Genomic DNA, 16,065 nt, shown 5'->3' on the forward strand with positions numbered 1-16,065 from the left:
TCGATCAAGAAACGGTTTTGGTTTTTTAACGCTATAATTTGTTTTTCCCAAACTATTAAACAACATTTATTATTATTGTAATCGTTAACTAAAAGCTGTTTATAATTTAACAAAACTATAGGCTATGATATTGTGTATTTTATTATTATTACAATAGATCCTAGTTCGTTTACATTGGAATTAATAACCGTCTTCGCATCCCGCAATAAAAATAAATAAGTAAATTGAGTACACATTCTTCTGAGTTCAAACGACCACGGTACTAATTCATAGCGGTAACCAAACCTTTTGAACCCTTTCATGAATCATTCGTTAGTGAAGAATACAATTTTATAATAGCTATAATATATTATAAATAATAATAAAGATATTCTCATTTAGTTACAAGTAATAACGGTATTGGATGGCACGAGTGATTACATCTCATAGAACAAATTAATACGTTCAAAAGTGCCACAATTTATAAAACTAAATTGTTCCAATAATATTAGTATGAAAACAAGCTATACATTTTGGACGTTATTATTAGGAGAGTTTTTAGTACTAAACATATAGTACAAGTACACTGTATACACTGCTCTTAGTTAAAATCAAAATTCAATATTTTTATTTTGCATTTAAAAAATAATAATATTCACATAGTAATAATTATAGTTCTGTGACTAGTTTCAAATTTAGAACATAAAAAACGTTTAAAAATAATTTGTAGAAATAGTGTACTTCAAAACATTCAAAACAATATGTTGAAGTTTTATTAAAACTTGTTTTTTACAATTTTAGAAGTGATCTAGTAAAAAAACTAGACGTGCTAATTATCTACAGATTTTCATGTTTATCTATTAATCACGTATATCATATTATATATTGCAGCATATTCATATTATAAATTGTATGTATTAGCTTCGATGCGGAGCTGTTTATTTTTGTTGTTGTTGTTAAAAATGTCATGATAAGCAAGTTTTCCAATAACGCAGTGTTTTATATTCAATTTGAATACCTAAACCCGTAAGTAACTTGCATAATAATATGTAACTTGTTTTGACAAGTTTCACATAATATAGCAAAAGTGACAATATTATGTTAACGGTATAGTAATAATTAATATTATATGCATAATGAACGCGTCATTATTGTATTCATTCATATCAAAATTAAGTTGCCGGAGTGTCAAAGTAAAATTAAACCTTAAAAGAAAATGCTATGAAAAAAAAGTTGAATACAACATGTTAATCCAGTGTGTTAATATTAGAACTATCGGATCAACTGTATAGTATTATTAGTAATTACCATGAATATTATTTAATAACATTATTTGAATCACTGAACCAGATATTTTTCGGTTAAAGACGGTTAGTGTTTATTAATCCGCCAAAATATATATGCTAATATTTTAACGACCCAAAAAATCGCTCAAACTCAAACAAAATTAATAATATTACTGTCTCGAAACACTTTTCGCGCCGGGTCAACAATGTTTAAATTATTTTTGTAATCATGTCATTCATACTTATATAAATTACCACTTTTGTCAGAATAATTTGCGGTAGCCAGCTGTTGAGTGCAGAGTGCTGTTGCTGTGAAAGGTTCATGCGTTTATTTTTTGCAATTCACATAATTTTGGCTGGACGACTATGGTATAACATCTGTGAGCGACAATTACAGTAATAAATATTGAAATAAATATAAGTTTTATTTGAATGGGAATTACACATTAACAATAGCCATATGTGAAATTTATAAAAAAAAATTATATTATTAAAACAATATTTAGAAGACACTTAAGAGAACATAAATAATTATTAGTAACAATTATTAGTTTTTTATTGGTTATCTTATACTACAGAAAATACTACCACTATTTAACTTTGTTATAAGCTGATGTTAGTCTCGTGTCACAGAATCAATCAATGAATCAATAAAAAAATATTGCAAGAACATTTTTGGCTAAAATATAAATACTGTAAAATCAAATATTATATCTTAAATAAAATAGTAAGTGTTTTGTAAAGACGTGGTAAATAAAGCACTGGAAACTGAATAGGAATGATAATTACTGTTTATAATTAAATTGCTAAACATGTTTTTCTGTAAAATAAGTTAACATTGTAAAAAGTTATAAAAATCTAATCTAGCCCATCTTTTAAAAAAATCGTCCTTTATGACATCGACTTTTAAAATGACAAGTTTCATAAAGATCATATTTTCTAATACAAAAAAAAAAGGTAACTGATTGGTACCATTTTAGTTAGTATGTATTTGATTTTTAGTAGATTAATTTGAAAAAGACATACTTGAACAATAGCTGTGTATTTTCTTTTAATAGATGTAAGAATTATATGTAAGGAAAACAAGAATGAAATTTAGGAAAATGTTATCACTTCGAAATTAACTTTTTTCCATTTTGTGACATTACAAAATTTATAATTAAATTCTAATTGAATTTTTAATATTTGTTACCTAATCAAGCCATTTAGTTAACTATATAACATTTTTTACAATTCATTATTAAACATATTTATTATAAAACTACATTGCATGGGTTCGGGAACGTCTTAAGGGAATAAAATGTCTATAGGCAATAAAAACTTGTTTTAGTCGCGCCTTTGAGCTATGGCCACATCAACCGGTCTGATCGATATAATAAAGCGATATGATAAACAGAATTGAACGATTTGTATATTGTCTATAATTAATTGATATTAGTCCTTGAAAAAAGGCGGTTTCCAAAGCCATAAGTACGTTTCTTTGCTTAAAAAATACTAAAATACCCGGTTTTGTTTGCTACGAAAACTAATATATTATGTTTTACAGTTTACGTCTGTGACGTCGAAAACATACTAGAATACGACGGCGGTAAGTGAATAGCAAATACCATTGACAGCTCTATCTATATTTATACTCTATATATATATATATATATATATATATATATATATATATATATATATTACTGCATGCAATATGCATTCACTACAAAGACAGTCATACTTAAGGCGAATGGAAAATATCATTTTTCGTAACAAGCGTCGACATTTACGTTTTTGCCGTTGCTTGTATTAGACTTACATAAAATGCTATCGACTAACGTTTTTGTACTCAATTACAATCTTAGTATGCTGGTATCTTATGAGTATTAGATAATAGTTTACTCAGTGCAGTGTGCTGGGTTGTTGTTTTTTTAACATCAACAAAAAACAATTGAGAAAACTTAAAAAATGAATGTTAGCAAAGTTACTTGACAGGAAATTTGAGAAACACATTTGAATTAAAGAATCGTAACACTGTTTTTAGAATTAATTTCTACACTGCCTAGTTACTCAACACCATCTTAAGTCTTAACATTTAAATTTTAGCTGTTTAACAGAAGCTCTTCTAAATAAATAACATATTACAAATACAACTAATGAATAATAATTGTCGTGTTATAATAATACAAGTACATAGATACTAAAATTTCAACAAAACATATATATACCAGTCATGGGAATTCTTCTTGTGATACGGTTTTTGTTACAATTTAAGCCATACTGTGTTTTATTAAATGTATACTTATTTACAACCGTATGATCCATTTTGACTTTAGCGTTTACAAATTCCCTCGAGATATCAGAGTACACAATTGTAACGACTTAGTCATAATAATTTGATTACGTCTGAATTATTATTTACACTCGGTATTAAGATCTACCGACTGCTGTATGCTGTAGTATACTTGGCCTGGTGTTTACAAATGTATTCACAGGGAGAGGCTATTTGCGTCTACCTTTTTGATGCACTCACAGACCGACGACAGCTGCTTTGTACCGTTGTCATTGCTCTTGTTCAAAACTAATTAAATAACTTTCGACAGTGCGACGCTGGATTCCAACTCGCATCGGATTCGCGTATAATCTACGATAAAACAGTAAATTAGGTATGTGAAATAATAATGATGTAAGCTCGAAGGTCTAACAGATCTGGATGTGACGTAGTCGCCTATCACCGCCACTGTTTGTAACCACCACGGGTCGTCTAATTGTTGAATAATATTTATTATATTATATATAAGAAGCTCCAGTCTATCGAAACAAACCGGTTTTTGTTGTCGGCATCGTCTGGTGACCACTGCGTACTCGTGTGCAATGTCACTCTCGCGTTCGTCCGCCGGGAGTTCGCTATACTAAAGCATGTGCACAAACAAGCGCACTAAGAGTTTTACAGTTTTCGTCGTCAATTACTTACAAGATTCAGACAAACCAAAAAATAATTAACCAGTGATCGCGTTGGGGCAATATTGTAAAAAAAAAAAGAAATGTACGGGACGTTTGTGGTCGGGATCGTGTTTTGCGTCGGTGTCGGTGGCATATCGGGTAAAAAGTCAATAATCAGTTGTTTGCCATTTAATATTATGTTGACTTACTTAGTTTTCTGTTTTTGATTCTTCGACCAGGTCAATTAGTCAGGGTTCAACTGCAAAGAGACACCGAACGGGTAATGTATTTATCGGGCTCTATATAAACCGCCCTATCGCCAGCATCGGCAAAACCAACCGTTTGTGAACATATATATTGTTTGTAGAGGGTTGATTTGTGCGACAGAGACTCGGAGTGTGTTCCTAGCATCCAATATTGCAATACCGCCACTGAATCGCCGTCAAAGCTAAAAAAATGCGGCTACATGCAAGACATGTGAGTAAAGACGTTTTTTATTTAATAACAAAATAATATCATCTTTCTAGATGGACAAAAAAATAAATACATAATACACAAATATCTACATCGATATAGGTATTGTAACCGTCGTAACGCGTCCTTGTATTCAAGGTACAATATTTGTTAGTACGTACAATAATATATTATGTTATAACTTATAATTGTCAAAAGTGTTAATGTATAGATTATTCGAAACTCGGTTATTCAAATGACACTTATGTGCAAAACAACATATTATTATTAATGTACTGTTCATCGTCCACTCGTTAAAAATTGCGATGAATTGCTGAATGTTATTATTGCTAATAGTAAATACCAAACAACAATGCCCGGAGGTTACCCATATCAAGTATTAAGTTATGCTATTGGTATACTTAAATGGATGAATGCGTGTAAATTAAAAGCACATAGAAGAGGCGGTAACGAATAAACTTGACACATGACTGATAAAAAGTTTCATAATTCATAAACGAATTTTCTTTTAAACACTACCTAGGTAAAAAAAAATGGTTTTTGAGTACGATATTTCTTATGCATTATATTAAATTCGATTTTATACTATATTAGTATATTATACATAGCTTTGTATTTCTATGATTAATAGATGGTTTGAGTTGTTTTTTTAGTGAAATATACTAAAACTTGCACGGTTGCTTTACAGTAATACTAAATATAGATAATATTTGTTACTAAAATATGATATTTATTAATACGTTTAAAATGCATTTTAAATTAAAATATGAAGTACCTATATATATAATAGAGTTTATTGGAGAGGCTTGTCTAGATAATTAAAAAAGGCACGTTTGTACCGCGTGGCTATAAATAAACAATTTTTAAACTTTTCCACAGCTTAAAAGTACTTTAGTATTATAATTTTGAGATTCAGCATTATACCGTGCAACATAAAAACTTATGTATATTCATGTGTGTGATTTTTCACACGTTTATTTTTACAAGTACATTTGTTATATAAAAAATGTTTAAATTTTAAACATATACAGTTTATCATATTTTCTAATAAGTAATAATCAATTTAACAAAAAAAAATACTGAAGGTATTATAAAAAACGTGATTAAGTCCATACATATGTAGATTATATATTATTTTTAATTAACTCACGGAAAATTATTAAATTATTCACCATTATTTGAATGCACAACATAAAGTGTGTGTGTATGTGAAGTAGAGGGGTGGAGAGAAATATCGATTGAATAAGTATAAATAAGGTGTGTACAGGATTCCTATTATACGTTTATTTATTACATTAGAAAAATTAAGAGTCTTCTTTATTTTCGACCTTGTCAGTTATTTATAGCATTTTGTTGTTCGGTTTTTAATTTTTATTCTTTCAAGCTTTAAACGTTTTAAGTATGATAAACGTTCGTGATGAACGAAAGTATGTTTCGTTAATTTATGTTACGAATGTCGATATTCAGTTCAATTCATTTTCTCATAAGTCAATATTCAATAAAAAAACTCCTGTTGAGTATTGATTTAGGTTAAATCAATATTATATTATAAATATAATCTTTTTAATTTCTGAAAAAACGTATTGTTATTATTAATGCTATATTATTTTGTTTTGTTAAATTTCTTTAATGCAATTATTTCTCTCTAATTATCATACTCTACTTATACATATTAATCGGCTGTATTTGTTTTTGTGTGCAATGACAATTTCAAAAAAGTAAGAATAGAATTAAATCTAGCATCAGGCCTTAAGCAGAAATTAGTAACAATATCATAATACTGTTATGAAGAAGCTGTCAAGTACATCCCTCAAAAGAATATTAGAAAACTATACTTCTAGAATTAAATTAATTGATCCATTTCATTGGATACGTTTTAATAATTGATGAGTTCTTAAAGGAATTACTTTAACGAGCAAGTAAGTTAGGCGTACCAAAATAATTATTAACTTAATTGAATTCATAAGAAACATAGACAAAGAGAATTTAATGGTAATTAAGAGAACTAATTAAATTCCAAATATTTGTAGTTTGTGTTTTATATTATTCGTAGCAATAATGTGTTTCACACAACGTTTTTTCTAGTTTAAAAAAAGGATAATTGTAGTATATAAAAAACTAACTCTACTAAATAAGGTTTTACAACTTTGTAACTTAAACAAATAATTGTTAATTTGTTTTCATTTCGAATAAAAATATAAACTATTTATACGATCTAGTTATCAAACACTATTGTAGAACAATCGATACTAGACACTAGTAATTACTTTTCTCGTTTTTGATTTCACTTTAACTGGTGCTTTGTTTTCAGAAGAGTAGAGGGTGTTTGTTGTCCAGCTTCCAACAACAATGTGCCGAATAAACGAAAGAGGCAGACCAGCAACGATTCAGACGAGTCAGACTTAGACAAAGCATTAGATAGGGCATCGCCAGAGCCGATAAAACCATTTCCTGAAGATCCAAGTTGTGGTATAAACAGCAAAACGACTTCCAGTATTATGAATGTACAAAGCACCACCGCAAGTGACTGGCCATGGATGGCAGTTTTCCTGGAAACCTTAGGTTACACAAATTTTTGCGGCGGTGTTATACTTAACAGAAGGTTTGTGCTTACGGCCGCACATTGTTTCAAAAAGTAAGTCTCGAAGAAGTTAATATTGTCCTTGGTGAAATTGAATGAATTTTGAAAGATAAAAATCAATATTGTATTAAAGCTCATGTGGTTTTGAGCTCGATCAATTAAAATACAAATTATTGCAGCTACTATGTTGACTTTTAGGTACACGAAAAAGGATCTTGTTATTAGACTGGGCGAGTACGACTTTACTATGAAAAATGAAACTCAGTACATCGATTACAGAGCGACAGACATCAGAGTGCACCCGGATTATGACAAAGCCACTAACATCAACGACATAGCCATCGTCAAGTTGAACAGACCGACCACTTACAACACGTTCATCCGACCGATTTGTTTGCCGAAAACCAACATGGTAGTTTACAAAAAGACTGCTATCGTTACAGGTATGTCAATGACTGCATTCATAGAGCTAATTAACTGTTGAGATAATACATTATTTGATGCACATTTGTCCAAGTTGGCTGATCGACTCTTAAAAATTTTACCTCGTTTTCAAATTCACAATTTCCTCATTGATTCATCCAATACCAAATCTTTGTCCTGTCGCGATAAACGACAATGATTCACAAGTACAAGTAAAACTACATTATTAACCGTTTTATCGGTTTGTTAACAAAAATTATTTTAAAGGTTGGGGTCAGACTTCGTTCGGCGGTGAAATAAGCGACATCCTCATGGAAGTGCCCGTACCGGTGTGGGACCACATTAACTGCACTTCGGCTTTTACACAACCCATTTTCAGGACCAACTTGTGCGCTGCATCGTATAACGGAGGAAAAGATTCTTGTTTGGTAAGCTAAAACCGTGCCCTCACCATGGTTCTTGGGGGTTTTTGGGTTTCCTTAATTTTTTTTTATAAGCAGTATAAGAAAATAAGTATTGATCTTTTTAAACGGTCTGAAACCGTCCAGGGAATTCAGTGGGTACTCCCATTTTACTTGGACTGGTAGGGTTCTTTTTACGTACGTGTGTTAATGTTAATATACAGGGCGATTCCGGCGGTCCGTTACTCATGCAAAGACAGGATGGCAAGTGGACGAACATTGGAGTGGTGTCGTGGGGTATAGGCTGTGCAGAACAAGGAAAACCGGGCGTTTACACCAAAGTCACTTCGTATCTAAAATGGATAGCAGTTAACGCTCAGGACGTCAATTAACCGACGACATAATTATTATTATTTTATGTCCAACTACTAAACACTTTTTAGGCGTGTATATATGATTACAAATATTTCGATCGTTATGGTTTTATTATTTTTTTTTTTACAACAACGTATATGTTATCACTATTTTTGTGTAAAAATTATACTATATATTTTTAACAATAACGAATGAGTTGATTTAACGCCTTTTTTGGTGACATCAAAGTACGGAATAAATGATTTGTATTGTAGGTAATTTATTTGACCAAATACAACAACAACAGAATATTTAAAAGAAATGGGCAAATCCATATCATACATATTATATTAATTATTATAATAACAGAGTAACAATCGACGGTGACACTTTAATATCAAAATATGTTTTACACAAATTAACGACCCGGCAGTGGATTTTCGACGTTAAAATAATTTTTTATTACAGTTTCCATAGCAACAAACCATGTCGAAACAATAATAGAACAACACTTTTGACTTTTTATCTATTTGATATTATCGTTTTTCAATAAATAAAATCGTAACACATTGTTTTTATTGTTACCCGATTGTGAAAGAAAAGTATTTATGTTAGTGGCCATGTGGAACTCTAAGTCACTGAACTGATTTTAATCAACTGAAGACTCGAATAATCTTAAATAAATCTAAGCTGATTCTTAATTAGTTTAGACTTCTGTGCGATGATGTTTAATATGATAAACTAAATCCTATAGAAACACTAAATTCTTCGACTTAGTTTCGTTAGTTATCTGCTGTTCGGGGTTTTATAGTTTATTAAGTTTTAGATTGATTACAACCGTTGTAGTCGTGAAGCAGAATTTTCAGTTTAAGTTTTAAGATTGGTGGTCTACATGTATAACAATATTTCGCCGAAGCCGAAGGCAGAAATATTATTTAGTTTAACAATGGCGTGTACGTTTTGTGTTATTTACGCCTGAAATGACAGTGAATAGTTCAACCAACGTGCAAGAGATTTTCACGATCGAGATCGTACCCATTGTTAAACGACTCTTATTGTATGTCTCTCAAAAAGCACTGATGGACTAAATTATAATTATATTTTTCATCATCTGTGCCTAAATCGAGAAAGGCTAAAAGGTAAACTAGATCGATTTGCCGACGATCAATATTTAAAAATGCACGATTGTATCACGTCATGCAAACTTTCCATTACTTTCAACGTGTCTGCCGAGGGGTTTAAACGCGTTGACGGCTAGATCACACATAACAAATTAAAGCTGTCGTTTCTTAGAGTTTTCCAATAACAATTTCTCAAGCGAATAACGCACCAGTGGACTGAAAAATTAAAACTTTGGATTGCGATAATTTATCGTTAAATATAACTGCTAGGATGAAAATACGACGATATAGGTAAACGTAGCTAAAATGGTTAAGTAATTTTTCTACAGACATAATAGCTCTATTTAGCAGTAAGTTATGATATTAAAAAAATACATCAGAGTTCTAAAATTAAAATATATTGCACCAATATTATGATTTATGAGCATTAGTTTTTAATGACATAACAATATTTTATTTGTTAATAATTATATTTCCTATAATATTGCGATAATTTTTCCCACATAATACTTGTCACACAAATATTATGACAATTTTAAATAAAAAATGGTAATATAATATGTCTGCAATGTTGTGACAATTCATGATGAAAAATATTATATAATATTTTATGATTTATGAAATTGTTTTTAATATTTTAAAATGTTAATTTATTAACAAAGTATGTTTTTAATATATGAAAAATATCATGTAAAATATTAATATTTTACAAATATCTGACGACTTGCGAATACATTTCTAAAAGCTAAATAAAAAAATGTGAGTTATTCTTTATAGTTTTGTAAAAACGTATCATAATTTATACTAATTATTACTTGAATACTTATAAGACAGGTATTACCATGATTATTTAATATTGTCACAGCAATCTGATGTGGCCTAACTATACATATGTACCAAAGTTTTCAATTTGATATCAGTTACATTCGTTTTGGGTATTCTTAAATGAGACAAGATATTAATATTAAAAGAGTACAACTATTATAAAAGCAAACTATTTGTTATCCTTTACATAAAAAACACTGTTCAAGTGTATGCTATATGAAAATAAATTTGCCCTTAAAATTCTCATCAAGGTTTGCCATGTCGAATACAAATGACAAAACGAACTCGTGTGTTAAAAACAGCTCGATTTAATCACAAACAATATATTATCAAGATGAAACTATAAAATCCACCTCAGTGAATGCCCGCGTTAAGATTTCTAGGAAAATACCCTCGAGAGTCACTACCAGAGTATAATATATGTTATTTTTATTGATTTTATAACGGAGCAAAGTATACTGGCAAGTTGCACATTTCGCCCACCACCATTTGGTCAAATAATTGATTGGCTCGATTTGATTCGCGTTTCAGCAATGAATTTTAGCCGAGTTTCAATACAAAAGCTGTGAAATTTCGTAGCTTTAACCGTCTTGGCAAAACGAGGAAAGTTACGAAACTTTATGATTGTTTTCCGACGGGGCAATGTGACACAAACAAAAATATATCTAGAAAAACGTTCAGTGAATTTTTCATTTAAGCACATATAAAAAAATGCTCTAACAAAAATGATATCACTATAGCTACAGCAAAGATAATACGACTAATAGTTGTGTCTCTGATCATCTGATTTGACTATCCAACCTTTAAAAACACCACACAGAGTCATTTACCATGTAGTTATTATCACTTAATAATTATTGTATATATTACAATACATAAAACATCTTTAATGCAAGATAAATATCAATCAGATTCAAAATATATATTTCTGGCAGCCAATTATAGTCCGGGCGATTAAAATTTAAAAAATGCACATCGTAGTAAAATTAATACTAGCTTCGCATCGAAACTAATACAATACTTTGAATAAATTCTGAGGTGGCATCTTAATACTTTTTTAGATCACATACTGTTTTAAGAAACGTTTGACAAATTACTAAAAAGTTATATGATGTAAATTATACATTGGTAGTATAATAGTATTAAAATAAATCTATTAATATAATATTATATAAAATCTATTTATATAATAGAATAATTCAACAATATGATGACAAATGAAATGGACATAAGTAACAAGTACAATTTTGTTCTATTATACAGTTAGTATGATAATTTCAAATAAGGTACATATTAATTATTAGATAAATGTTAGTTTGTGGTGTGACATGTTATATTATATTATTACGATTTTTTTTTAATAACTTTAAATAGTTGGAAAACATCGTAATGAAATATACTCATAGCAGTTTGGTATGTATTATACAATTAACCCCCAGAGAAGTATCTTCTTCTAATTTTATCTCTTTATATAATATTATTAAATAAATAAATAATAATACAAAATAGCAGTTATTCTTCCAAGAATATGACACATTATTTATGTTTATTGATTTAACTTAAGCAGAACATAATAAGATTTATAATACTCCGGAGCTTATTGCGGGTACCTTAGTGTGAAGCTAAGGATCGTCCAATTTGTTGTAGTCTTATGAAAATAACAAATCGACCTAATTAATAATTAAATCAATATATTAACCTTTTTTAAACAAAAACATTTGCCATTTCAAAAAAAAACCTAATAATATTTTGCTTTGGAGTTTTAGAGGAAGCAACACTTTAGTTTAATAAATTAGAACCCACTATCTTGGGCATGGTTTTAATTTTTTTAAAGAAGTCTGTAACGTCACAACAATACATCAGACCTTTTTCGGGCTCTTCGTCAAACGATACCCAACTGATTTGTTTACAGACGTCTCGGCACAAACTCGATCCGGGATTATCATTGCGGTTGGCAAAAGGGTCGTTGACGCCAATAAAAGCCACGGCCCGACGTTGCTGATCGTCGTGCACTACCTTCCAAAACAACTGAGGCACGGGTATCGTGTTTCGACCAGAAGTAGTGGCTGTCAAGTAAAGAGGGTTGCCGGCCACTTTGAGCTGACCATGGACGCCCGTGTAAACGGTCAAGTTAACTTTTTGGTCGACGGCTAAACGTCTAATGGCGGCTTCCAGGGTCTGCCAATTGCCACCGTTGAAAGACTGCCATTGCGGTGCCGTGTTGGCGTAGTAGAAAGTGGCTGATTGTTGAGCTCCAAACACAAAGTCCGCTTTCGGCACGCAATGACCTTTGGCTAAGAAATTACGCGTTTGGATGTACTTTTGGGCCTCTTTGTTCGACAAAGTCCTCAATAACATGGTCCGCTGATTGGTCGTTTTGTACGCTTGACTTGGTGACACGTCAGAGAAGAGAGTACCCTCGCGGAACGATACACGATCGAATCCTTTTTGTGACCTATTTGCACAAAACCATAAGAATATCAATAATATAAGGATTTAAAAAACCGCAAATGCGACCAAGAAAACGCCTAACTATGACGGAAATCGTGATATTATTAACAACAATAATGTACTTCCTACCCTTTGATGTTGGGCGTGATAGTGTGTTTGGTATACACCGGGATGTGGTCGTTCTCGTCGAAACACAAGTCCATGATTGGAAGGAATCCGGTAGCGCCCACGTCGAAACCGACTTTGAAGTGACTTTTTTCCCCAGCACAAGTTCCTACTTTCTTCAGTTGGGACTCGGGCAATCTTACACAGTCCAACTCGCCAAATTTTTTTTTTGACGCGCCCGAATCGAAATCCCCGCGGTCCGAACACGATATTTCCTGAGTGCTCTCTGTCTTCTTTTCCTCGAAGCCGCTGCCCGGACAAGCCAAGACCAACTGATCATGTTTGTCGAAGTGTATGGTGTTGCCCGAATCCGGATACGCAAACTCGTACTCTCCGCTAACCTTACCCGGTATCAACACCAATGGCTGTCTTCGGGTCAAGTCTTTGTTGGTGGTGATGTTGCAACCTGCCCACTCGCCGGTAGAATCTTAATTTAAAAAAACGATAGTGATCATGAGAATTTTCAAAGTTTTAAAATATCTGTGTAGAAGCGTTTTAATACTTTTTCATATATCGACTATGTGTTAAAGTATTTTCGCATGCTAATATATTCACTGATTTTATTTTAAATACTTACATAATTATATTAATACCAATTACTGATGTTAATAATAATATATTCTTAAATTATTATTTCCAATTTTAGTATTTGCAAAAGCTAGGTAACCTAACTTAGAATTTGGCAAGGTACTTAAAATATGGTCAATTTTATAATTTCATCTTATTACAATACTTTGCTAAGTACTCGACTTAAATAGTTAATGATTTTTAAACGCGTTTAACATACTCATAAAATATATGTTATAGTATACTGTATACAGGGTGTCCCATAATGATACGACAAATGAAGTAACTTTTGTTAAGATTTTTTTTTAAAATTAATTTATACTCATTTGGGCGATAAGCACCAAGTTTTTAAAATTCAAGATAGCCATTTTATTAAAAATAATTTGATGAAAATTATGACTGGTCTATAAACAGATTTGGATAATTACTTTTTAAGTTACTAAAGGTTAAAGGGTAGGATGGGAAGTGGAGTGCGGTAGAGTAAGCGCGTAGAGCTATTTTTATTTGCGCGCATTACGCAAAAATTAAAAAAAGCAAATTAGTTAAGTGCAATAAAAAACGTGGTGCTTATAGCCCAAATGAGTATACATTTTCTTTTTGTTCGGGTTTTCAAGTTTAAATGTATGAAATCGATTGATTAAAGGTAGTGTACCAGATATTACCTTTTTGAGTTTGCTGTTTTGCAGAAGTGCTTAAGCCAGATTTACAATGTAATGTAAATAACAGCAACAACAGCAACTTCGACCGGGACGTGTTTAACATTTCAACGATAATTATCAGACTGCTAACGTAAATATTACACAAGAAGTATCGCTGCTGACTGATAGTCGTCGACTGCAAACATTAAACGGTTTGCTTATGTCCACTTGAGAAGATCGTCCAGTTTGCTTTCAAAACAGTATTGACCTCCAGCCTAGAAACATAATAATAGAAAATAATATTACTAATTACCCGTAAAACTAATCAATATTATGTTCCAGTAACACAGCTAAAATAATAATCCAGTAATGATACTTAATCATCGATATATGTCTTCAAAAATAAAGAGTATTATAAACTCAACTGATAAGCTTTGCATTGAACGTTGCAAATGTATTGTAATCAGTAGTACCTACCTAATTGTTTTTAAAATACGATTTTAGTTTTATTTATATTTTATAAAAAAATAATAAATAAAATTATACTTAGCTGATAATTGTATAAATTATAAATAAAAAAATATTTCTGTCAAAAATGAGCTTAAAAAAAAAATTTACCCGAAAAAATTTAAGAAATATTTTAACAAATTTACTTCAGATAGCTCTCAAATGTAGCTCTAAGCGCTTAAATTACATTACGGTGAACTTATAATTTAGAAAATACAATTATTAATTGACTTTAAAAAATTAAAAATAGGTTCATCCGTTCTTGTAAGGTCTGTGTCAAACCGAGCAAATGCAAATACCATAGTTTAGCACAAATGATCAACAACTTTGAATTTGTATTGAACATTTTTTTAATCACTTGACTTCTCAGAGCATAATAAATACATTTTATTAGAACACGAATATGTTTTTGGCATTTAAGTAGATGTGCCGTATTTGCTTAAAGTAAGTAAAGGTACTCGATTCTAACGTTTAAATACATATATGTCTCGTTTATTTATATTTGAAAACAATTAGTCATTTCACAAGTGGTTATTGACACTAATCGTCGGTTCTATTGTAATTTATTTAGAAACACGGAAACTCATTTTCTGTTTGAATAAACACGATATTAATTATTATAACTAAATAAAATACCTATCAAACAACAATGACATAGTGTTGAATATTATCATCGCAATAATAATTGTATGTAGTATAATTATTTATTGTAACTATATATTAACCATTTTTATTATAATTAGTAAACCCGACAGATGCGCAACTGCCCTGATTGCATATTATTGTACTTTTAATCTACTTGTATTAAAACTTTCATTGCCATATAAAATATAAAATAATAATAATAATTATAAGAAGTACTTACTATAAGATGGTTCTGATCTGAAATATGTATACCAAGCATTAGCAGCTAACGATGCGGATATTGAACGCTCTCATGAAACGGACATCGGCCAATGCACATTATTAATGATTACACAGGCAATTACTCGTATTATAAAATCCCAGTAGTGATTCACATAGAATATACGATTAGAGTTTCATACTTCTTATAGTTGCATAACACATGTTGTCTGTTGATAACAATTATAATATATCTAACCTAAATTAAATATTAAAGTTTTAAAAACGCACAACTGTAACGAGAAAAATAATTTGTGCGTGCTGTAATAAAAGTGAGGATTATAAACTGTTTAGGTTATTTCTTTAATTTTTGGGTATTTAATGAAAAATAGGAGGCCGGGGCCATTTCTATAAGAAATGTATACCTACAAAAAGTACACCCCATAACTAATAAATTACACTAATAGAAAAATAAGTTGAAAATTATTAAAATAAAAGGGGTTTGAAATATTGCCTATATGTTGC

General features: G+C 30.6%; 2 protein-coding genes across 3 annotated transcripts; one reads left to right on the top strand and one right to left on the bottom strand.

The window, feature by feature from the left end:
- Window positions 1–3,837: 3,837 nt before the first annotated feature.
- Window positions 3,838–8,702, top strand: LOC126833664 (trypsin I-P1-like). Of its 2 annotated transcripts, none has more exons than XM_050565116.1 (7): window positions 3,838–4,349; window positions 4,430–4,470; window positions 4,558–4,667; window positions 6,979–7,299; window positions 7,444–7,688; window positions 7,936–8,096; window positions 8,294–8,702. In XM_050565116.1, the coding sequence occupies exons 1-7, from the start codon at window positions 4,292–4,294 to the stop codon at window positions 8,459–8,461; spliced, it is 1,104 nt and encodes a 367-aa protein (XP_050421073.1). In that variant the 5' UTR covers window positions 3,838–4,291; the 3' UTR covers window positions 8,462–8,702. The 2 variants fall into 2 exon arrangements, with proteins under 2 accessions (XP_050421073.1, XP_050421072.1); XM_050565115.1 differs by having other exon boundaries at window positions 3,844–4,349; window positions 6,976–7,299.
- A 2,973-nt stretch (window positions 8,703–11,675) lies between these two features.
- Window positions 11,676–15,672, bottom strand: LOC126833723 (uncharacterized). The gene is made up of 4 exons (XM_050565227.1): window positions 15,563–15,672; window positions 14,215–14,465; window positions 12,950–13,412; window positions 11,676–12,824 (listed from the first exon to the last, which is right to left on the bottom strand). Exons 2-4 carry the CDS (start codon window positions 14,312–14,314, stop codon window positions 12,149–12,151), a joined length of 1,239 nt encoding a protein of 412 aa, XP_050421184.1. The 5' UTR covers window positions 14,315–14,465; window positions 15,563–15,672; the 3' UTR covers window positions 11,676–12,148.
- Window positions 15,673–16,065: the final 393 nt, after the last annotated feature.

The sequence above is a fragment of the Adelges cooleyi genome, unplaced genomic scaffold, assembly GCF_023614345.1.
Source record: "Adelges cooleyi isolate 19-005CV unplaced genomic scaffold, UGA_ACOO_1.1 ACOO_flye_CR_arks_rails_tigmint_CR_PRNA_2, whole genome shotgun sequence".
Classification (NCBI taxonomy): Eukaryota; Metazoa; Arthropoda; class Insecta; order Hemiptera; family Adelgidae; genus Adelges; species Adelges cooleyi.

Bases quoted from the DNA above. Each gene is read 5' to 3' on its own strand.
- LOC126833664 (XM_050565115.1), top strand. From the start codon at position 4,292: ATGTACGGGACGTTTGTGGTCGGGATCGTGTTTTGCGTCGGTGTCGGT. The intron at 4,350-4,429 runs GTAAAAAGTCAA...TTCTTCGACCAG, and splicing joins CGGTGTCGGTGGCATATCGG to GTCAATTAGTCAGGGTTCAA. The intron at 7,300-7,443 runs GTAAGTCTCGAA...GTTGACTTTTAG, and splicing joins GCCGCACATTGTTTCAAAAA to GTACACGAAAAAGGATCTTG.
- LOC126833723 (XM_050565227.1), bottom strand. From the start codon at position 14,314: ATGTTAAACACGTCCCGGTCGAAGTTGCTGTTGTTGCTGTTATTTACA. The intron at 13,413-14,214 runs GTAATATCTGGT...TTTTAAATTAAG, and splicing joins AAAACAGCAAACTCAAAAAG to ATTCTACCGGCGAGTGGGCA. The intron at 12,825-12,949 runs GTAGGAAGTACA...TTGTGCAAATAG, and splicing joins ATCACGCCCAACATCAAAGG to GTCACAAAAAGGATTCGATC.